At 46.9% G+C, this 24,456-nt stretch overlaps 1 protein-coding gene across 1 annotated transcript; it reads right to left on the reverse strand.

Annotated features, from left to right (window-relative positions):
* Nucleotides 1–2,803: 2,803 nt before the first annotated feature.
* LOC144275081 (butyrophilin subfamily 1 member A1-like) lies at nt 2,804–19,123 on the reverse strand. The gene is made up of 9 exons (XM_077834191.1): nt 18,510–19,123; nt 18,152–18,235; nt 17,429–17,533; nt 15,486–15,833; nt 14,562–14,843; nt 13,513–13,617; nt 8,113–8,133; nt 5,475–5,507; nt 2,804–3,742 (listed from the first exon to the last, which is right to left on the reverse strand). The coding sequence occupies exons 3-9, from the start codon at nt 17,514–17,516 to the stop codon at nt 3,225–3,227; spliced, it is 1,395 nt and encodes a 464-aa protein (XP_077690317.1). The 5' UTR covers nt 17,517–17,533; nt 18,152–18,235; nt 18,510–19,123; the 3' UTR covers nt 2,804–3,224.
* Between the last annotated feature and the right edge of the window lie 5,333 nt (nt 19,124–24,456).

Raw genomic sequence — 24,456 nt, forward strand, 5'->3', positions numbered from 1 at the left:
AAAAGGAGGCAGTTTTCTGCTTTGATTGATTCTGAGCATAATTGTATTTTTTACAAGAACAAAAGGATTCACCCCCTCCCCGCAGTCAAGAGGCAGAAAACTGCAATGAGAGCACAGGCAGAAAACTAGACTGATGGCCGCTGGGTTTGGTGCAGGAAATTTTCTGTATTCAAAAGAGAGGAAGTTACAAATCTCCCCCAAGAACAGTCTTGGGCCCACTGCTCTTGAATAAAATTCAGCAAAACAAAGAAATGACGAATTCAACAAGCTGTAAAAGTCTCGTGTTACATTGCTGTGAAAACAATCCGCAATGTATGTGACAGTCCATCACTTTCAATGTAGATGCACTGTCAAGTTCCCATAAAGAGAGAAACAAATTCTCACAGGATTATTTACTCCTTGTGTTTTGAATAATCTGTCCAAGCAATAAGGAGCGTGCATTAGACGTTAGAAACAGTCCTTCTGGAGCAAAATTAACCCACCTGGTTGGGTCTTCTGAGCAGTCGGGTGTGGTCAGACTTGGCTCCTCTGGCTGGGACAGTCCCAGGCTCGGTGACTGTTCCCGTCGGTCACGGAGGCGGCTCAGCTCATTCTGGCGAGCGAGGAGCTGCAGTTTTGTCTCGGGGCTTCTCCGGGGAAGGTTGTGAACAGAAACAGGGTTTGTTCCGATCGATAAACGTGGCCTTCGCCCGGGGACAGTGAAAGTAACACTGGAAATTGCCTCAGTCCAACCCCTGTCCCGGGGAAGGGAGAGTCTCCTCTTAAAGACACAGCCCCAGTCCCGCGGGGCCGCCAGTGCGGGGGGGACCGGAACTTTCTGTTAAAATTTAACATAAAGGGGGTTTGTTGTTGCGGGAGAGGGGGTTTGTTTTGGGGTTGTTTTTTTTCCTATTTAGTTGACTAGACGCAGCAAAAGCAGGAAGCAGATTCTCTCTGAAATCAGGCCTGGATTCAGGTAACTGGGTCACCTGAACAGCGGACTCTCAGTCCAGTCCGGATTTCAAAAAGAGAAAAGCTTTTGCTGACTATCATAAACTAAATGGCAACCCCCCCCGCCCCCAGCCAACAACAAAGCCCCTTTTGTTAACATACAGTGACAGTTTCCCACTGACGATCGTGACCTTCCAAAACAGCAAGGTCATCAGAAGTGATTTGCTCTGTGCCGTGCTGGCCCCCGTCTATGAGAGAGACAAGGTGGAGGGTGTTTGATCTTTTACTGGATCAACTTCTGCTGAGGAAAGAGACAAGCTTTCCAGCAACACAGACCTAAAGAAGAGCTCGGTGTAGCTCCAAAGCTCCTCTCTCTCAACAACAGGAGTTGGTCCCCTAAAAGATTTGATCTCCCCCACCTGGTCTGAGTTCAACAAAACTCAAACTTCTGAAAACCAAGAAATACAGAGTTAAGGTAAAAAGAAAAGGAGTACTTGTGGCACCTTAGAGACTAACCAATTTATTTGAGATGCACAAATCCAGGTTTTCTCACCCTCCGCCCCCCCCCCCCCACTGCTGGTAATAGCCCATCCAAAGTGACCACTCTCTTCACAATGTGTATGATAATCAAGGTGGGCCATTTCCTGCACAAATCCAGGTTCTCTCACCCCCCCACCCCCCATACACACACAAACTCACTCTCCTGCTGATAATAGCTCATCCAAAGTGACCACTCTCCCTACAATGTGCATGGTAATCAAGGTGGGTCATTTCCAGCACAGATCCAGGCTTTCTCAACCTGCTCCCCCCCCCCACCCGGGAACACACACACACACACACACACATAAACTCACTCTCCTGCTGGCAATAGCTCATCCAAACTGACCACTCTCCAAGTTTAAATCCAAGTTTAACCTGAACGTCAGGGGGGGTGGTAGGAAAAAGCAAGGGAAAATAGGCTACCTTGCATAATGACTTAGCCACTCCCAGTCTCTATTTAAGCCTAAATTAATAGTATCCAATTTGCAAATGAATTCCAATTCAGCAGTTTCTCGCTGGAGTCTGGATTTGAAGTTTTTTTGTTGTAAGATAGCGACCTTCATGTCTGTAGTCGCGTGACCAGAGAGATTGAAGTGTTCTCCGACTGGTTTATGAATGTTATAATTCTTGACATCTGATTTGTGTCCATTTATTCTTTTACGTAGAGACTGTCCAGTTTGACCAATGTACATGGCAGAGGGGCATTGCTGGCACATGATGGCATATATCACATTGGTGGATGTGCAGGTGAACGAGCCTCTGATAGTGTGGCTGATGTGATTAGGCCCTGTGATGGTGTCCCCTGAATAGATATGTGGGCACAGTTGGCAACGGGCTTTGTTGCAAGGATAGGTTCCTGGGCTAGTGGTTCTTTTGTGTGGTATGTGGTTGTTGGTGAGTATTTGCTTCAGGTTGCGGGGCTGTCTGTAGGCAAGGACTGGCCTCTCTCCCAAGATTTGTGAGAGTGTTGGGTCATCCTTCAGGATAGGTTGTAGATCCTTAATAATGCGTTGGAGGGGTTTTAGTTGGGGGCTGAAGGTGACGGCTAGTGGCGTTCTGTTATTTTCTTTGTTAGGCCTGTCCTGTAGTAGGTGACTTCTGGGAACTCTTCTGGCTCTATCAATCTGTTTCTTCACTTCCGCAGGTGGGTATTGTAGTTGTAAGAAAGCTTGATAGAGATCTTATATGTGTCCCTCTCACATTCCCTTTCCTTCTCCCTTTTCCTTTATTGTCTCTTTTTCTACTCAGCATTTTTCTAGCCCTCACTTGTGATACCTATTTATTTTCCTCTCCCACTCTCCTCTCCTCCCTCCCACAGATCATCCCCCTTGGCTGCTCCATTCTTTCCCCTGATTTTATCCCTTCTCCTCCTGCTGCCCCAATGAGATCTAAGGACACAGATCTGTACAAAATGCTCCCTGCTGCTGCAGAGCTTCCAGCTTTTTCCAAAACCCTGATTGATTAATTCTGTGCCACCCTCACCTCTGCCTGTCCCCAACCCGACTGTTCGTTCTACCTCCTGCCCAGCCCCCACATCTGCCTCTCAGGGCCCTCTGGCAGCTCCAAGGGGCTCTTCTTCCTCCCCCTCCCGTCCCTGAGGCTGCAGGGAGGGCAGGGAGGAGATTCTAGGGGTCATAGAGATGAGGAGCCAGAGGGTTGGGTAGCCAGAAGTCCTCTACGGTCATAAAGACTAGGGCATGCGAGGATAGAAAGGCTGATTTTGGGGCCCCCAGTGGGATATTCCACCCCCTGTCTCAGGGACATAAGCTGAGCCTTGATCCTCCCACCCCCAACCAGAACCAGGGTCGGATTCTCTCCCCAGGGATGGAGCCTGGTGGGAAAGTGAAGATCGGGGCCCCATCATCAGCATCACTAAATGTCACCTGCCACCGGTCACAGTCCAGACAAACCCGGATCCTGCTGGGGACCTGGCTCAGGGGCAGAGGGGCCTCAGGGGAGGTGAGAGCCCGGAACTGCCCCCCGCTCTGCCCCACAGCCCAGATCCCCTGCTCAGGGCTAAGGCTGATCCATCCCTTCCTCCTCACAGACTCTCTGGCCACCCCCACAGCCCAGAGTTCCCCATCCCCCACCTCCACCTCCCAGCAATGTGTCTCCACGGTGAATCCCTCACAGCCCAGCACACAGGCCCGAGAATCAAATCTCTCAGGGTTGTCGGGCAGATTCTGCCATGTGTCTCCCCATCTCACACTTTTCCCATCCTCAGACAGGACGAGTTGGGACTGAGCCGTGTCTGGATCCAGCGTCACATTCACTAGGAAAAGAGAGAATCAGAGCGTGAGGGGCAGAGCTCAGCCCTGGGGGAGGCTGGGGCCATTTCTCACACTCCCCAGCAGCCCCATCCTGGCTGGGACAGGCCTGGATCCCAGGGAGCTGCCTCTGACCTGGGCTCCTAAGACTGAGCAGGGATGTCACTGCACTTCCTCAGTCTTTTTCTCTTCAGCTGCCAGCCAGGAAGGTGTCAGAAGTTTTTATTGAGGAGGGAACAGAGGAGGCAAGAACCAGCTTTAAACCCCAGAGGGAAGCTCCCTCCCCAATGCAGAGACGGGTCCGTGATGGAGTGAAAGGATCTTTCCCCTCCTGCGCCCACCTCTCCCCAGGGAGGGGACTAGAGACTCTGGCAGCCCCAGCAGATGGTACAACTCAGTGAACATTGGCAGAGCCTCCCCGCACCCCACCTTCAATCTCACTGTGTCCCAGCTCCCCCTGTGCTGGACTTTGCTGTGGGGCCTCCCCACTGCACCCGGCCTGCTCTGAAATGTCACAGCTCGGACAGCAACAGGCCACACGCTACCAGGACTGAACCTGCCCAGAATGTCACTGCTCAGCAGCAATCACAGCACAAAGGTCCAGTAGCCTGGGGGAGGGAGGGGTCAGCACCACTGAAGGGGGTTCATGGTGGAACGAGGCAGAAGCAATGCGTGTGGGGGGAGCAGGGGCAAATTAGGGTTTTGTGAGGCCCTGGGCCAGAGCAAGTGGGGGCTTCTCCCGACCTCTTCTCCCTGAAGTCCGCCATCCCCCCCTGCGCTTCTTCCAGGGAAATGGGGTCAGGGCACAGGGGCTTGCCACACTCCGCCCACCTGGTGCTCCAGGCGGATAGCAGGGCAAGCCCCTGCACCCCCAACTTCACTCCCCGGCTGAAGTGCCAGGTGGGTGGAGTGGGGCAAGCCCTTGAGCTCTGACCCAGGACTGCTGGACAGGCAGAACAGGTTGGGGCCCAGAGGCGTCCATTTTTCTGGGGCCGCCCAATTGGCTGGGGCCCCTGGGCACAGGCCCTGTTAGCCCAGTGGCTAATCCGCCACTAGGAGGATGTGTGGAACAGGTGGCAGGTGGAAATAAGGAGAGGGTCATGCCAGTGATGTGGAGACTGAAGTGACGTCCTGTTTACCAGAGACAGGAACATACTTGGGCCATGGTGGATAGAGAGAGGAGAAAAGAGACAAGCTCACAGCTCTGATCATAGGAGCTTCCTACATCTTTATAATGGACCCAAGGGAACCCTTCTCTGTGATCAAGGCTTGAGGCTGGAGCAAGGGTCTCACACAGACACAGTCCTTGCTCACCCCATCAGTGTGGGGTCACTGCAGAGCTCCTGGCTTTCTTCAATGGGAAAAAGATGAAGGAAGAAACAGGGAGACACTGGAGATCAGCCATCAGCACAGGAAGATTAAACAAACTGCCCCTGGAGAAGTGGCTGTGGACTGGATCTGTACAATGAGTAGGAGCTGCAGTCTCAGATCTCTGCAGGGTGCAGCGCACATGCTGGCAGTGGAGGGGAAGGAAGAGTAGATGCGATATGATGTCGATTCAGTATAGTGTGGTAGGACATAGGCACAAACCCTGCCTCATGATGCGCAGTGAAATGCCGGGTGCTGGGGAGGTCTGCCCTGAACGATCACATCAACCCCCACATTCGAGGAAAAAAGGGGCACATTGCCTCATGGGAACAGATATTTGGACATTGATAAAATATGATCTTAAATTACCTTCTTCTATAGGTGCCACAGATCTTCTCCACCCTAAAACCAGCCACATAATTAGAGATGAGAGCGGATCTGAACACGTATTGCATGATTCAATATTGTACAAACTAATGACTGATGGAAAAAGAAAGTTCTTCCAGACATATACTAAAATGTAAAGCATCAGAACCTCCATTAGGTTGCATGAGTGTCTCTCTCCCAGGGTGGATCTTCACTGCAGAGTTAGCCCAGGATCTTACTTGTCTGCTTCCCCAAACTGTTACTTGTGCAAGCCCAAAAACTCTGACTCAAGTTTGGTGGTGTTTTACACCCAGGCTAGCTGGCAAGACTTTGGGTACAGGCTATTGCCCAGGGTCCACTTTAATTCAGGTTGGTTACGTCCCACACTTTGCAGTGTGGAGGGAGGTTAATCATCTCAGGGGCTGATAGTTCACCAGAGCCTTCTGACAATTCCTCCTGGGCCATATTTTTTTGGCCACTACCCACTTTATTACTGTATTGCTTACCAATTTGTCAAATTAGCTTTTCGTGTGAAATTCATCCAGTTTAGTCTTTCCCCATATTTTATAAAGTTACATGAAAAAGCAACCACCCACATCCCCCAAAGGAATGACAGTAAAAAAGCAAACAAACAAAAAAGGGTTTCCAAGGGCAACAACTTTAAAAATTAAATTTAAAAGCAAACATCTCCACCACAATTAAACAAACTGCCACACAAAGATCGAATTTTGTTACAAAAACTTTCTTGTCAGAGCAAGGACAATGATACTTACTTATTTCTTTAACTCGTATGGCTAAAAATTAAACAGAAATAAATACATATTTTTGTTCGGCATTTCCCTTTTCTTATTTTTTAGCTTTCTTTATCACCAATATGACAGTGAAGGCTGAAAGACATCAAACTCATCCTCAAAATGTCAGACTAGAGGGCCCAGTGGTCCCTTCTGGTCTTAAACTCTGTGACTCTATGTGACTCTATTATCAGTTTTTCAAAATAGCTTTTGGTGTGAAATCTCTCCAATTTACCATTACCCCATATTTTACAGAATTACAGTAACCCTTCCCAGAATAATCATAAAAAGAAAGGAGAGAAACCAAAAGATGTCATATTGCAACAAAAGTGTAAACGTTAAATTTAAAATTGAACAACTCTACAAGAATGAAACAAGCTCCCACATGAGGATCCAATTTGATACCAAAAATAAATAAATGCTTGTCTGAGGAAGGACAATGACACTTACCAATTTCTATATCTCATTTGTCTAAAAATTAAACAGAAATACATATATTGTTTGTTAGAAGTGTCCCTTTACTTATATTTTATTTCTCTTTATCATCAATACTAATGTTAAGGCTGAGAGATTGTTTCTATTCAACCTCCTCTTCAGGACAGTAAGGTGAGAGGATCCAGTGGCCCTTTCTGGTTTTAAACTCTGTGACTCTATAATTAATTCCTTCTCAGTTTTTCATTGGTGTGAAATATATCCACTTTAGTCTTTCCCCAGACAGTATAGAGTCACATTACAAAACAACCCGCCATCCTCCCCCAAAAGAATAATAATAATAATAAAATAATAATAATGAATAATAAATCATTCATAATAAAGCAACAAGCAAACAAACAAAAGGTTTCATATTGCAAGAACTTTAAAAGTTACATTTAAAAACGTTCTTGTCAGAGTAAGGACAATGATACTTACTTATTTCTTTATCTCGTAGGTCTAAAAATTAAACAGAAATAAATACATATTTTTGTTCAGCATTTCCCTTTTCTTAGTTTTCAGTTTTCTTTATCACCAGTATGACTGTGAAGGCTGAAAGACATCAAACTCATCCTCAAAATGTCAGACTAGAGGACCCAGTGGTCCCTTCTGGTCTTAAACTCTGTTACTCTATGACTCTATTGATCATCAATTTCTCATATTAACTTTTTGCAAGAAATTTATCCAGTTTAGTCTTTCCCTACATTTTGTTAAGTTACAATACCCCCCACAAAAGAATAATAATAAAAAGCAAGTAAGCAAACAAAAAAAAAGTTTAATATTGCAACAAAATTGTAAAAGTTAAATTTAAAAGCACACAACCCCACCACAATTAAACCAGCTCCCACATGAGGATCCAATTTGGTATTAAAATTTTCTTGTCAGAGAAAGGATAATGACACTTACCAATTTCTGTATCTCTTTTGCCTGAAAAGCAAACCGACAGACACATATTGTTTGTTAGGACTTCCCCTTTTCTTATGTTTTATTTCGCTTTCTCATCAATATGAAAATTAAGCCTGAGAGATATTTTTTTCTATTCAATCTCCGCTGGAGGAGGTCAGATTAGAGGAGCCAGTCATTTCTTCTGTTCTTAAACTGTGTGACTCTATGATTCTATGGCTTATCAATTTTTCATATTAGCTTTTGCTGTGAAATTCATTCAGTTTAGTCTTTCCCCACATTGATTAAAGTTACATTACAAAACAAACCCCTGTCTGCCCCCAAAATAATTCTAGTAATAATAAAAAGCAAGCAAACAAACATAAAAGATTTCATATTGCAACAATTTTGAAAGTTCCATTGGAAAACAAACTTCCACATGAGGATCCAAACTGGTACAAAAAGTTTCTTGTCAGAGGAAGGAGAATGACACTTACTTATTTCTTTATCTCGTAGGTCTAAAAATTAAAGAGAAATAATATATACATTTGTTAGGCGTTTCCCTTTTCTTAGGTTTTATTTCTCTTCTTCAGGACGTCAGACAAGAGAGGGAGAAGTGGTACCTTCTGGTCTTAAACTCTGTGACTCTATTGTTTATCAGTTTTTCAAATTAAATTTTGGTGTGAAATCTCTCCAATTTAGTGCCTCCTTCCCACATTTTATCACGTTACTGTAACCTCCCTCAACCAAAAAATAATAATAAATAAAAAAACAAACACGCAGACAAACAAAAACAGGTTAAATGTTGCAACTGAATTGTAAATGTTCAATTGAAAATCAAACAACTCCACAACAATTAAACAAACCCCCACATGAGGATCCAATTTCATACAAAAAATTTCTTGTCAGAGGAAGGATAATGACACTTACCAATTTCTATATTTCGTTTGCCTAAAAATGAAGCAGAAATACACAAATTGTTTGTTAGGTGTTTCCCTTTTCTTATGTTTTATTTCTCATTATCATCAATGTGATAAAAAAGGCTTAGAATTTTTTTCTATTCCGCTGCCTCTTAAGGAGGTCAGACTAGATGATCTGGTCGTCTCTTCTGCTCATAAACTCTGTGATTCTATTAGAATCATAGAATCCTAGGACTGGAAGTCTAATCCCCTGCACTCGTGGCAGGACTAAATATTATCTAGACCATCCCCGACAGGTGTTCGTCTAACCTGCTCTTAAAAGTCTCCAAACATGGAGATTCCACATCCTCCTTTATTCCATTTATTACTTACTCTGCCAGTTAGGAAGTTTTTCCTAATGTCTAACCTAAACCTTCCTCATGGCAACTTAAGCCCCTGCTTCTTGTCCTATCCTCAGAGGTTAATGACAACAATTTACTTCCCTCCTCCTTGTAACAACCTTTGATGTACTTGAAAACTGTTATCCCGTCCCCCCTCAGCCTTCTCTTCTCCAAACTAAACAAACCCAATTACTCTATTGCTTACCAGTTAATCAAATTAGCTTTTTGCGTGAAACTTATCCAGGTTAGTCATTTCCCACATTTTATAAATTCATATTACCTCCCCCCATGAGAATAATCATAAAAAACAAGTAAGCAACCAAAAAAAACCAGGTTTAATAATGAAAAAATAAATAAAAAGGGTAAATGTAAAAGCAAACAACTCCACAACAATTAAACAATCTGCCGACGATGGAGTACAGCAGTTTAGAACCATGCCCTTGGGACGACATGGGGCCGCTGCCACTTTCCAGCAGCCAATGGACAGAGTGCTGCGGCTGCAGGGATCCGACACAGCCACCTACACGGACGATATCATCATCTGCAGGGAGAGCTGGGACGAGCGTATGGAGCATGTCCCTGAGGTATCTGGGGCTCTCAAAGAGGCGGGTTTGACGGCCAACCCAACCAAGTGTCAGCTGCCCACCCAAGAAGTCACTTACCTAGGGAAGGATGCCGGGGGAGTGGGGGGCGGGGTGGGGGAGGGGGAGATACGACCTTTGGTACAAAAGTCTTAGTGGGCTGCCCCGTCCCTTTCATAAAGTAGCAAGTCCGGTGGTTTATGGGATTAGCAGGATACTATTGACGGTTCATCCCAAACTTTGCTACCATGGCTGCCCAGTTGACAGACCAGGTTAAGGACACTGCACCCACGTCAGGCATTGGGAGAAGAAGAACACCCTGTTCTCTATCCCAGCAGGAAGCTATTTCCACAGGAGGTAGCCTAATCAGTCATCAAGAAGGAGGCCCTGGAGGTGAAATGAGCCATTGATGCCCTTACTTGTAGGGTTAGCCCTTCCACCTAGTAACTGACCGTGCACCAATCCGCTGGCTGCACTCAATGACAGGCCATAATCAAGGCATTATTCAGTGGCTTCACTCAATGAAGCCATACAGCTTTTGGGTGGTCAAAGCGTGGACTTCTTTTTCACAGGATGGTGGGGACATGAACTGGCCCCAGGACACCCCAGCCCAGGGTCTGAGAGGGAGGGTGGGCGAGGGAGTATACAAACCCCACACTGCGTCTCACGTGGTGAAAGGACAGTACTGGGCCCAGGTAGCCCCGCACATCCATCCCTGCAGAGCATGCTTCAATTGGAGAGAGGGCTGGAAAGGGAGCAACCCAGCTCAGACGGGAGAGGCTGGGGAGGAGGACAGACCTGCCCTGAAGGCTCCTGACAAAGGACGGACCGTATACTTAGCCCCATCAGGGCTGATGGTTTCATTGCCTTTTCTTTTTCTTTTCACCTTATTTTGGATTGGAACCGGGGGAGACCAGCAGTTGGTTGGAAGTGACCCAGGGAGGGCAACTCGGAAGACAACTTTGGGGACCAGACACTGTTGACCCTCCTAAGGCCCTGGCTCAGAGCCCAGAAGAGTGGGTGGGCCCAGGCTCCCCTTCCACTGCCCACCTCCCTGCCCTTCTGATTCAAAGAGGGCCAGGACTGCAAGATCTGCCCACTGGGAGGGGGCACTAAGTGTGCTAACCACTAGGTCACATAACCCACCGATGACCCTATCACGCTCCTATGGGGGATCCAATTGTGTACAAAAAATTTCTTCTCAGAAGGAAGAAAATGACACTTACCAATTTCTAGATCTCGTTTCACTAAAACATAAACAGAAATATGTATAAATTTTTTTATGAGCTTTTCTTGCCTTATGTGTTATTTCTCATTATCATCAATACAAAGTTAAGGCTGGGTGATTATTTTTACTCAGCTTCCTTGTTTCTATTGCTTCCCCATCAAAAGGGAAAGTTTATCTAATTTAGACTTACCCCAAATTTCATTAAACTTGTTTAACACACCCTGTCCTGGTGTAGGGAACACTGGGGCATGGCCACTAGGTAACTCGAGGGGATGGAAGACCACGAGTGTCGATGAAGCCCCCTCGCGCTAGGCCCCAGTGTCCCTGGCCCCCCTCCTGCCTGGAGGCACTCGCAGCAGCTCTGCGTGCTAGGCCCAAGTGTCCTTGGCCCCCCCGCCTGGAGGCACACACAGCAGTTATGCTGAGAATCTGCAACAGTATGTTGCAGAGTCAGACTGCCTGAAACTAAGCAAGGCCAAACAGGGGAGATATGGAAGAACAATGCTGAATAAAGCAGCTTTATGTATTTTTTAACAAATGATACAGAGAATCAGGGAACTAGCTGGGAACTGGATTGGCTGGCTATATGGATACTTGGAGCAGCTTACTATTGGATAAGTATGCTGGGAAAAAGGATGTATAAAAGCCTGTGTAACTTCCTGCTTTGTTGTACAGGATTTGAGATTCAAATCTCCCTGTACCTTTTTGAAGCTTCAAATAAACTTTTCTGCTTCTCCACCCCGTTGTGATTATTGGGTGCAGCACACCGGGTAACGAACCAACTCAAGCTGTTGTTCAGCCTCTCGGCACTGGGTGCCGGCAACACTGGGGCACAGCCCCATCCCAGTCAGGAAAAGACGAAAACTCCTCTGGGCTCAAGTGGCCTCATTCCTGCAGGGCCTGCTCCACTTGGAGGAAATGATCTCAAAAGAGAGAGGTTGTCACAGGAAGGGGGCCACAACCAGCAAAAAGGCTGCTGGAACTCAGAGGAGCTGATTTCTGCAACAGAACCACTGGGAGGAAGAGAACGTGTGACCCTCTGCCACTCACAAGGGCCCTTCAGACCAGGTACAAGCAGGGATGTGTGCAGAAATTTAAATTTGACCCCTTTTGGAGGGGCACATTCTGTACCCATCCCTGGAGCTCGCTCCCCTCACTGTTCTGGCCAGGGAAGGACTTTGCTCTTTCCCCTATGCCCACCTTGGCAGAGCACTCTTCCCTCCCGCACAGGAGCTTGCTCTTTCCCCCACACCAGCAGGAGTTCGCTTTACCTTGCCTCCGCCCTGGCCCTGGCAGCAGGTCACTCTTCCCTGCCTCTGCAGCCCTGGGGTTGTAGAAGCTCTGTGCCTTCGATGATTATTTGGGGCCCTGTGCCTCTGCTTGCCCCCCCTCCCCCGCATGCATGACCCTGGGTACAAGCTGACTGCAGCAGGAGCGGTTGAAGATAAATCCTGTCATGGGGTCCAGCTGTTCTTAAACTTCTGTCATGAATTCACTTGATCGATGCTACACTCCCTGGTGACTGGACTTGCCATTATTCTCTCAGATGCTCCATCGATATGTGGTCTAAGGCCCAGACAACTAAGCAGCACCCAGACTTATGTCTTCTAGCCTGCCCTGAGAGCAAACAGTCCTTTTACCCCAATGGATAGCAATGTCACATTAGAGGAAACTGAGGCACAAAAAATTCATTAAAATAATGCAGAAAATTCCCATTTCAGCACACCTTCATTGACAAGCCAGATCTCTATAGATTCTTCTCAAAGACTCTGAGACTGAGGCTGGTTTGCATTGAAAACTTACACTCCTCGTACACGTAGCTATGCTGACCTAACCCCCTAATTCAAAGGACTTTTAAGGGGAAAGGGTCTTTGGAAACATCCAAACAGGCCCTGAAATGGTCCAACCTGTTACACATACTAACCCTCCCCCACCCAACAAACACACAGAAATAAAAATAAATCAGAGAAACCAACAAGCGTATATGCAATTGTGTAACTTGGTCAAAGTCTGTATTTGTGGAAAAAAGGGAAATTGAAACTTACCAACTTCTTCAGTAAGTTTCGCTGAAAAGTACAGAAATAAATGTAAATTAATATCATCTCCTTGCTTCATTAAAAGTGTTTGAAGACGACTTCCTATAGGTACACAATTCATTAGGAAGGAAGTCTGATTGATTTGGAAATCAGGCAGATATTCTTTATGGATGAAGTTCAGCAGGTTAAGGACAGCTGTGCCTGAGTTATGTGACAGTGGGCATGATTTTTTAATTTCCTAACTGAGGAAGAAATGTGTTTCTTTACTGATTTACCACAAGGGCATTTCTACAGGGCCTCTCACTGTAATGTCCGGGTGCACTACACTTTATTAGCAGAAAAGAGATTTGAAGGACAAATATGAGAGGCTAGGCTTTGCAGAACCTTCTCTCAAGTGGGACCAGAGACAGACAGTGGTAATCTCCGGAGAACTAGCAGCAGAGGGAGATGAAGGACCAAGCAGAACACAGATGTATCTGCTATGATCCGATTCTCTGACTCAGTTCTATTGCCCAAGACTCTCCTCTCTCCTATTCTACTCCCCACTCCCTACACACACAGTCCTCTTCCGCTCTCCCCCCCACAGCCCTCCCCACCACCCTCTATCAATAAATTCACATGCATTCTTCTTCTTTATACAGGACAAGATCAGCAGATCACACCTTCTTTTAATATTAAATTCCTAAATTGCTCTAATTTATTTATTAGAACAAAATCTTTATTTACAGTATATTTCTTCCTCTGATATTTACCTTTCATTTTAAAGAGATAAACAGTGAGGCCAATGAAAGCAAACAAAACTACCAGGATCACACTCAAAGTCGCCATCAAGGGATTCACCCTCGGGAAAAAGAGATCTGAAAAACAAAACACCAGAACTTGTCTTAATTTGGCTGATTACAGTCAGATGTTTTTATTTCATACAAATACATAAATGGTGCCCAGCAGGATTTGTGCAAGACAAGAGTGAAAGAATGGCCATGTGTACACTACACAAAAATGTGTAGACCGCTGGGTTTGCTCTGGCCCCTTCCTAAGGGCCAGAGCATACACACTCCAGGGAGGCCCTGTTCCTGCCTAAGGGCCGGAACCCCTGGACTATTTGGGGTTCAGCCCCATTACACCGGTTGGGATGCTAACATCAGTTTGCTAATTTCCCCTGAGACTAGGCAGCAATCCCAGTGGTATAGTGAGGCGGTGTGGCCTCCCTCCAATCCAGAGTGGGAGGGACGACCACCGCACCACTACACGAGGGTAAAATGAGTCCATTTGTGGATCTTGACCAAAGTGATGTAAGAAGCACAAGTCCAACTGAATGTCATTAGAAACAACATCACATGACGTAGGTGACGTTTCCCACAACAAGCAATGAACAGTGAGTTGGTGCAGCAACAAGATCACAAAGAGGCCACATGACAAAACTTACCACATTCAAAAAAATCACTGAGGTGAAGTTAAGGTTGCAGGATCATATTGTGTCAGTGGATTGAGTGAACATTTCTTCTAAAAAATGCTGGAAGATTTTTGTGTGTGTGCATACATGCGTGCAGGCTAGTATCAGGAAAGTCAGACTTCACATTAAATTTACATGAAATCCCAAACTTTGATTTTCTGAATACTCACAACTAGAGGGAATCAAATTACCTAAACTGTGATCCCGTAAATATACCAGTCTCCTATTTTCTGTGTTTGTACGTGGATTCTGAAATATCCACCACAGATGTTTCCGTTCTTTTCTTCCTATGTTTTGTTTGGTTTCTGGTGGTGGTGAGTTCAGTGTGGGGTTTGGATGGTGACTGACCTGCTATATAAACGGCTGATTCCTTGTCTTGATTGAGAACGGTGTTCCTGATGCAACAGGACAAGTTTTGGTTTGAATGTTCTGTTATAATGAGAGCAGTTTCTGTTTCAAACAGGTTGTTATCGCCACGGGATTTTGTTTCAGAGAGTGATGGTAAACGCTGCCCATTGAAATCTTTCCACAGCACCTCAGGCTCTGGGTACCAGCCAGCTGATCGACAAACCACCTGGATCCCTCCATCCTGGTGACCCTCCACAGAGATGAGAGGAGCAGAGCCCAGACCTAAGGGGAAAACACATAAAGGTGTCAATTCCATGAATTAATTTATAAAGCAGAAGGGATGAGGGACAGTTTGTGGATCCCTTACTCACACTAGAAAGCACTTGTTCACGGGGGTAGTCAGGAGAAGGGATAAATGAATACTGGATAAATGAAGGGATAAATGAATACTCAGTCTTGTCTAAGAGTGGTTAATATGTAGCTCCCCATCACCACCATCACCACTATAGAGTCTCAGCAAATAAGGCTGCATTTGATTTTAACTATACCCCTACTGTAACAACCAACCCATAAGAAGGCCATAAAAGTCTGGCAGCCCCACCTTAGCCACACATCCTAGAAACCACTGCAGAGCAATTGGAAGGCTTTATGTGTCCAGAAGGCCTTTCCCTCTTAATTAAAGACCCCTTTGGGAGTCAATCAAGACTGGGCAAGAAAGTGCCTTGCCCATCCTGAAAATGTGTTTAATAACACGTTGGGAAAGTTTTCAGCATATTTTCCCAAGTATGAAAGTGGCTGTTTGCTGAAAGTTAGATACACTGTGTTATTGCAAAATATTTCACAAGCAAGGAGTCACAGCTGTTGTGATAGGAAAGAACAAAGCCTGCAGACCACACACAGTTAAAACTGACACAAGGTACTGACCTGCTACCCGCAGTTCCAATACGGTTTCTTCATAAAAAGTACCATCTTGAACAAAGCAGTGGTATTGTCCTTCATCAGAGGGTCTGATATTGAGAATCCTCAAGGGAACATTTCCATCTGTGAGTCCGGCTTTCAAAAGCTCTGTCCTTCCCTCATACTCTGGCATCTGCCCTTCATACTGATCCTTCCCATCACGGTACAGGTGCACAAAGGATACAAATTCAGGTCGGAACCATCTCACCTCCATGTTTGCAGCGCTCATCCGGGGGGACAGGTGACAGGGGAACACAGCTTCCTGACCCAGGATGGCAGCGACAGGGTCAGGGGGTCCGATCACTGTGAATTTTGCTGGAAAATGCACCGGGACAGCAATAACAACAACAACAAACTTGGTGAGGCAGAGAACTGGGAATGGACGTGCTCGGCGTATAGTTGAGACAAGCTATCCAAGTAGCCCCTTTTTCTAAGTGCTCTCAAATTGACACGCTTACTGACATTGGCATGAGATTTGCTGGTCCTCACCAGGAACAAGGGGAGGGTTGGTGGGCCATATCTGGTGTTCTTCCACCAAGGTGCTCCTGAGATCTAGGCCTATTGCTCTAGGCAACTGTTGAACTATTGTGGTTCAATACTTCATATGATCAAGAGACCAATTAACCAAACTTTGCCAAATGTATTGCCTAAGGACAAATCAGTACACTATGAAAAGGAGACATATATATCCTCCTTCTGGAAAGCAATCCTTACGTTGCAGTGTGTTCACCTTACACAGAAATTGTGCTTCAAAAATACACCACCAAAACCACTTATATTTATACCAGGGGTGTTTGCAAGTGAAAAAGCACTTTATCCATCACCCCCTCCAACCCCCCACTTCTTAATCTTGTTCTGTACGTTCCTTATTGCTGTTTCGGACAGAACATTCCAAACCAGGTGGGAGCACACGTACATCCCAGCCACTGCTAGGACATGCCATTCATGTCTCTTGGCTTTGATAGGCTTCTGATGTTCTATCGTGAACACTAAATTAACTTTAGCAAAGTTTGGTGGGATATTTGATGTGGGTGAACAGAATTGTTAGAAGAGCATAATACATTCCGTTAATTTCCCAGCACCATATGTAAAGAGAGAATTACTGTGCATATAATACCTAATAATAAGGTGGTGTATACTACACCTAACATATATGTATTAGCTAACAGGCCCAATAAAAAAAGTCACATGACATAGAATATCAGGGTTGGAAGGGACCTCAGGAGGTCATCTAGTCCAACCCCCTGCTCAAAGGGGGACCAATCCGCAATTTTTGCCCCAGGTCCCTAAATGGCCCCCTCATGGATTAAACTCACAACCCTGGGTTTAGCAGCCCAATGCTCAAACCACTGAGCTCCCTCCCCCAAATAGACTCCTAGTGGAATCAAAACGAGCTCCGATATTCCACAGTGGAGAGAGGAGGCGGCGCAATTGTCATGTAGGGCCCTCACCAGGGGCCCACACCATCAGGTATTGATACCTGTCCCCAGCCTCTCTCAGATATTCTAGTTCTTATTTCATTTTTGTGCACATGTGGGGCTCTAACTATGGCTCCGATCTCTGGATATCTCAGATCCTCTAAGATAATTTATGTACTTTATGAATTATTCTTGTTATTGTTAAACTCTTCAACAAGTGTCCAGTCAATGCTCTGGGCATCCTTGACAACCTTTTCAAGAGACTCGTGTGAAGAAACAGACCTGAGCCCTATCCCAGGAGCAAATAAAATAACCCCGCAGCAGCAACAGAATGAGAGCAAACAATGGATAATGAAGGTGCTGATCTTGTTGCGTGGTTACATTTACACACCGGGAGTAGTTACATTGACTCTGAGTGGAGCATGTTGTTCAGACACTTCAGGAGCCTCAATAAATTCTCTAAGAAACAGCAGCCACGGGGCGAATTCCTACCTGATCCCATCCTGTGAACAGAACAGGTAAGGAAGCAAATGATAATCCCAGGGAGAAGGGAGCTGTGGCAGGATGAGTAAACCTTCATCTGCACTGTAACTTGACCTAGACAACGGGAAGAAGGAGGAAAGAAAACTCATCTTAGTGAACATAACACTGAGACTAACAGGAAATCATTAAAGTCAAACATTAAAGAGGACACATTAAATAAGAAAGGAATAAATGCATTATTAAGTGAACTTTTTCATATTACGTAGTTAGAACAGCCATTTAAATAAACTGAATATGTGTTTCCTTTATGAGTCTGAATTTGTCCCATCCCTACAAAATCCACATTAAAAAAAGTCAGATCCGTGTAGAAGTTGGTAGTAATTCCATCAATGGAGAAAAAAGTTTTAAGGAATGAGAAACAGTGTGTGTTTGTCAGGTTTCAGAGAAGCAGCCGTGTTAGTCTGTATTCGCAAAAAGAAAAGGAGGACTTGTGGCACCTTAGAGACTAACAAATTTATTTGAGCATAAGCTTTCATGGGCTACAGCTCACTTCATCGGATGCATGTGTGTTTGTGTATGAGAGAGAAAGATTCTTTGTTTTTTACCCATTTCTTTTCTTTCAACATATCAGAGGCAAAATGATTTAGTCCCATAAACAGAATTATCAAGTATCAGAGATAACAGAGAAAGAGGCTGCCCAAAAAGTTGGATTTGCAAGCATTTGTAACTTACTTTTCAAAACAGAAATCTACAATAAGTTAATTCATAGCCAGACTCCCTTTGAATGCATTGAGAGCAGGATCAGGTCCAGTTTTCCTGAATAAAATATAAAGAGGAAAGACAAAAAATTCTTACATTGAATAGCCACAATACACTGGTGTTAAATTCCAATGAAAGGGGAGGAAACAAAATCGCTCAGATAAAATTTGGAATATATAGTTCAAAAGCAAAGTTTATATTCAGAGTCAGATACATTTATCTGGGATTACTGGATCATTTCGCAGCTATTTATTCACCCAAAGACTAAATGTCTCGTAGGAGCTATCAAAGAGCAGCAGAGAGAGTATTCAAGTGACAGAAGCTCACCTACCTGATGACTCCTGGAAATCAGCTTTGGGACCGTTTTGAGCTCTCCCTGGCATCTCCGGGTTTTCTACAATCCTCATCCATTCTCCTCTGGGGGGTTTACATTTTCAGTGATGATTTCAGTGAGGCCAAATTAAGCGAGGAGAAATGACAGAGACAAGGAGCTGGATCCCAGGCTTTGCTTCCAAATATCTGCCAAAACGGTGTCTCTTTTTTGTCAAGACACTGAAGCGAGATGTGTCTCTCTCGAGGCCTCCACCACACTAGAAAGCGAAAGTAGGAAAGGGAGGGGCACGCGGGGGGGGGGGTTCCGTCCCTTCACCCCCACATTGCCCTTTGGGGTGAAGGATCCTCTCCCGGAGAAGTCCACCCAGGGGTCCCGTCTTGACTCAGATCTACCCAAGGGCCCCAGTTTGGCGGAAGCCCCGTGAGAATTTCGCAGAGACTCGGCTCCCTGCTCCGCGAGACCTGCTACCTGCGGGACCGGATTTCTGACGGCGCTGGGTTCACACGCATCAGGGGCCCCCCGGTCGCTCCACTTCTGCTGCAGCCCAGCGGCCGCGGCGCCGGCTCCGCTCTCCAGCCCCTTCCCCTAGGACCGGCCCCGGGGCTTCTCCTCCGCCCCCCACCCCGCCCACTCGCTCCTGCTCTCCGCTGGCCGGCTGAGGGCTCCTCTCGTCCCCCCCGCCCCCGCCCCCGCCCGTCACTGGCAAGCAGCCTGCGGGGGGCCGGAGAGGAGCCCTCAGCCACTGCCCTGCCGCTCCTCCGGGCTGCCGGTGCCGCTTCGGGCTCCCCCGGGGTCAGGCAGCCCAAAGCCAGGGACTGTCACCCAGCCGCCCGGGGGGAGCGGAGCGGATGGAGTCCCTGCCTGCCGCTCAGCTGGGGGGGTGGGGGGGGGGCGCTAGGACTAGGGAGAAGGTGGGCGGGGGGGGATCCTGTTTACCCCTCCCCCGCCCTGCTGGCCTGCAGTTTACTCCTGGCACCTCCCTCGCTCCAGGGACCAACCCTAGCTCCCCCCCCCGCTGTGCTTTTGCCCCAGGCCCTGCCCCGCTCCAGTCAGCAGGGACTAATCCTCCCCCCATGCCCCACTGTGCTCGTCTTGCCCCTGGCCCCTGCCTCGCTCCAGCTGGGGACCAATCCTTCCCCCCCGCACATGCCCCCCTGTGCTCTTGCCCCTGGCCCCTGCCTCGCTCCAGCTGGGGACCAATCCTCCCCCCCCGCACATGCCCCCCTGTGCTCTTGCCCCTGGTCCCTGCCTCGCTCCAGCTGGGGACCAATCCTTCCCCCCCCCACATGCCCCCCTGTGCTCTTGCCCCTGGCCCCTGCCTCCCTCCAGCTGGGGACCAATCCTCCCCGCCCCCCATTCCCCTCTGTGCTCTTGCCCCTGGCCACTGCCACACTCCAGCTGGGGACCAATCCTTCCCCCCCCACATGCCCCCCGTGCTCTTGCCCCTGGCCCCTGCCTCCCTCCAGCTGTGGACCAATTCTTCCACCCCCCACATGCCCCCCTGGGCTCTTGCCCCTGGTCCCTGCCTCGCTCCAGCTGGGGTCCAATCCTTCCCCCCCCCACATGCCCCCCTGTGCTCTTGCCCCTGGCCCCTGCCTCCCTCCAGCTGGGGACCAATCCTTCCCCCCCCCCACATGCCCCCCTGTGCTCTTGCCCCTGGCCCCTGCCTCCCTCCAGCTGGGGACCAATCCTTCCCCCCCCCCCACATGCCCCCCTGTGCTCTTGCCCCTGGCCCCTGCCTCCCTCCAGCTGGGGACCAATCCTTCCCCCCCACACACATGCCTCCCTGTGCTCTTGCCCCTGGCCCCTGCCTCCCTCCAGCTGGGGAGCAATCCTTCCAACCGCACTGTGTCTCGCTGTCAGGGTAGATAACAATCAATGATTTTTAAAAAAAATTAAAAAATTGGATTTTTTCATTTAAATTGGATTTTTTTGAGAAAATGCTTTTTGAGAAAAAAACCTATCTAAAGATGAGATATCTTTGAGCTATAACCTATCATAGAATAGGGATGATAAATTATATTTCTATAGTATGAGACAATATATTCATGTAATGTTTGAGAAAAGTTTTGTAAATGAGTTCTAATAGTTCATGGATTAGGGACCCAATCTTATGGGGTTCCACAGGCTTCTCTATAGATTATTTAGGTTAATCTTTCCATCTACCCAATGGGACTCAGTGCTCAGTCTAGAAGACACCATCAGAGATGCTTAATTTTTCAGTTCTCAAACTGCGGATTTGGGTCTCCAGAGGTAACATGCTTGTTAACAGCAAAAATGTTTTAAAATAAATAAATAATATGTAAAGGTGAGAAATAACAGACCTCAACTCTATTGTCCCTCTGCAAATTTGTGTACATGGAGTCAATCCCTTTGTACCTCTCTCTAAAAGTGCAAAGTTTCAAAAAGTTCAATGAATAGAAGACTGTTGGGGGCACAATAGATCTGGACAAGGAGAAGAAGTCTGGACATAAATGTGAAAAGCGAGGGACATATGCTTTTTTGTTAAAATATTATATGTTTGCTGTTGAAGAAAAAAATCCAGAATACTTAACGTTGTTTTCGTTAAATAAAATAATTGAAATGTCTGTCTGGTGATGTTCTCCTCCTAATACAGCCAGGCAAGAAAATCCTTCAATTATTAATGATTAATCTGTTGAATTGGAGATGGTTCACCTCCCAATGACAATAAATATCTGCTTCAATTACCTTTGGTAAATGAAATAACCAATCATTCATTTTCTGATATAGCTGTAAAACTAATCTGAAAAGTTTTCAAAATAAATCACTGTTTAAAAATGTATAGTGTGTACCTTCTAAAAATGAAACCTACATCGATCTCTGAGTTGTGAAGAATATGTATTAAGGTTGTAACAACAATCAAGAATGCACATGTATATAGAAAACCCTGATTAAATCGAGACTTCCTGACTAGTGATTTAAATCATGATTTAAATCAAATGCACCCTGCCTGCTGTGCTCTTGCCCCTGGCCCCTTCATTCCCCAGGGGGCCCCACAAATATGTTTGGCGCCAGGCTCACAAAAAGCTAATCCGGCCCTGTTTAATACAATCATAATAACCATTATATTTTTCATCTGCTGCGCCAAATGAAAACTCCCCTTTTAATTACTTCAGTAATAAACAGCCCTTGTACGCTACACTGGAGTTTATGGTGAAGGGAGTGTCTTTATTGCTGTAAGGTCGAAGGTTAAAGCCAAACCTCTCTCTGTTCTCAGCTACAAATCAAACAGGGACCAAACTGCGTAAGTTGTTAGTTCTAAGTCCTCACTGGTCAGCAGACATAGTGCTCCCCTTGTGACAGGATCCCCCACGTGCAAACTGGATCTGGGGTACCACTGTGGCCCCTTACGTCTCCAGCCTGGGCTGTCTCTCACAATGCTTTGAAGCAGTAAACCCCATTGGGAGCTGTCATCACTCAGCACAAAAATAGGTGGAACCCCACACCCAGCTGGATTGCCTGAATGCTCCCAGAGCCACTCACAAATCACACAGAGAAAGGCACCAGCCAATATCCCCCAGCTCCCCAGCCTTGCACCCCAGTGTAAGTTTATTGCCCAGTGTGGAGAGGACATGCACCAGCCAGAAATGGAAATCCAGCTGAGGTGAGAAAGGAAAGCTTGCCAGAGATGTGGCTTGTTACCAGGGCTGCTGTAAACTTGGATACAATGTTGCACTATTTAATGCACTACACTGTGGAATTTGTATGTTCTTGCAGCTGGATGGTGTGAGCTGAAATTATTTTCCTTTAGGGGAAGGCTGTCATTGCTCCTTGTTTTGCTGGGGAATGCATGGCTGGAGATCTGTAGCCATCAGTCACTCGCCTTCATACTGCTGCTGTTTCATGTGGCTGGGCCCTGCAGCCAGAACTCTTCTGTGGCAGAGTGGATCTGAGATCAGGATCAAGAGGGAATCTGGGGAGTGGCCTTCTGGAGCCAGAACAGGAGCTGCAGCTGCGATGGGAAAGGTGTGCTGGGCAGAGGCATCCTGGGGAAGCAGCTGGTTACTTCCTGAGCAACCAGATACAATATTATTACAGATCCTGACTCACATTGTGATGAGATACATTGCTACCCTTGTGTAAGGCAAACTGGCTACATGGTTGTAAACTTGCTTCTAACCAGCCTTGCTGCTTCATGGCATCCAGATGCTGTCAGCTCTGGTGCATGGGCTCAGGGTGAGAATCTCACTGCTGCTGGGTTTTTGTTGCTGGTGAACGTATTGCCTGAGAATTGCAGTCATCAGTCAGACACTTTCTCCCCCCAATTACAAAGTATTTGAGAGGCTGCACAAGGTCACTTCAGGTGGAACTGGGAAAAGAACCCAGCTCTCCAATATGGAAAACCCAGGTGCTAGCCACTCATTCCTACTGCCTTTGGGTTGAATGCATAAAATAGATATGATCTGGTTAGCACCACTGCACAACAGAGCCAGGCACAGAACCTTGGAGCTCTGACCTCTAATCTGGCTCGTAAGCATTTGTGTACCTGATGGAACAGTGTGTCAAGTCCCCCAACAGTGATTGGCCTCAGAAATAATGGTGGGGGACCGGGGAGGCCATGTTACAAATCCTGCTGCTGTGGGAGTGGGGACTAAGGGGTATTAAAAAAAGAAAACTAAAATATATAATTTAATTCACCCGCTCGTTGAAAATGTTATAAGCAATTGATTGAGGGGCAATGTGCCCTGAAATCCTGGTATTCCAGATTGAAAACATCAGTCTCAAAATATGGGCTGGGATTTTCTCAGGAGCCAAGTCCCCATTGAATTCCTGCCCTGAAGCCCTGGGGATTGCACTGGTTGGACAGACATGGTCTAAGAAGCATTAGGGCCAAGCCCCATTAGACAGGCTGATTTGATGTAAGAATGGTTGGGCTTTGCCCTAGTGCTGTCCTGAACACTCTCAGCAGCAATGCCTTCCGGGTAGGTATCTACAGTCCCAGTCCCTAGAAAGGGAAAGATCACCAAAGCAGTGGATCCTGAGAGATTTGAAGATGCTGCACTGTGGGACTCATGGAACCGCTGTGGTTGGTCCTTGCCCATGTACACCACAGAACAGGTCAGACTGACCCAGGTCAGCACAGCCCAGGGGTTAGTTTTGTTGCAATCCAGTGTAATCCCAGTGGTAAATGACATGGACCCCTGAGCTGTCTGGAGCCCTTTTGTGTGTGGATTCAAGGTGCTGGGGGGGTGGGGGGAAGGGGGGAGGTCCGTGCATTATTTAGCACAGTCACCTCCTGTGCCGGCATCTGAGTTTAACCTTCAGTAGTATCTCCCAATGAGAAACCTCATCTCCCTGCTGGGCCTGGGATGTTTGTCAAAGAGTCTTTCCTTCCTAATGGCTGCACTTCATCACTGCTCAGTGCTGTTGTGGGGTGGCAGGCTGGTCTAGCAGTTTGGGCACTGGACTGGACCTTCGGATATCTTGGTTGTATTCCCAATTCTGCCACTGACCTACTGCATGACCTTGGACAAGTCACTGCCCTCTCTGTGCCTCAGTTTCCCTTCCCCACTTCTTGTCTACTTCGTCTGCAACCTGTTCAAGGTGGGCATTGTCCCTCATTGTGTTTTATGCAGGGCCCAGATCTCATTTGGGGGCTGTGGGGACTGCTGTGATCCAAATAAAACTAATAATAAGTTCTATGATACAAATCAGTAACAAGATCAACAGCTTGTAACTTCCCCATCTCCAGCCTGAAGGCAGCATTCTCACATAGACCGGCCTGCAGCTCTTGTGATTCAAGCCTCACTGATCATTTAACCGCTTCTGTTCTATAAAAAGCAATTTTCCAATGTGCTGGGGGGAGGGGACTTGACACCTGGCTCTGCCCAGGCCCCACCCCGACTCCACCCCTTTCCCCAAGGCCCCACCCCAATTCTACTCACCCCATTCTACCCCATCCCCGGAGGGTAACAATGCTTAC

Source organism: Eretmochelys imbricata, chromosome 14 (genome assembly GCF_965152235.1).
Source record: "Eretmochelys imbricata isolate rEreImb1 chromosome 14, rEreImb1.hap1, whole genome shotgun sequence".
Lineage (NCBI taxonomy): Eukaryota > Metazoa > Chordata > Testudines > Cheloniidae > Eretmochelys > Eretmochelys imbricata.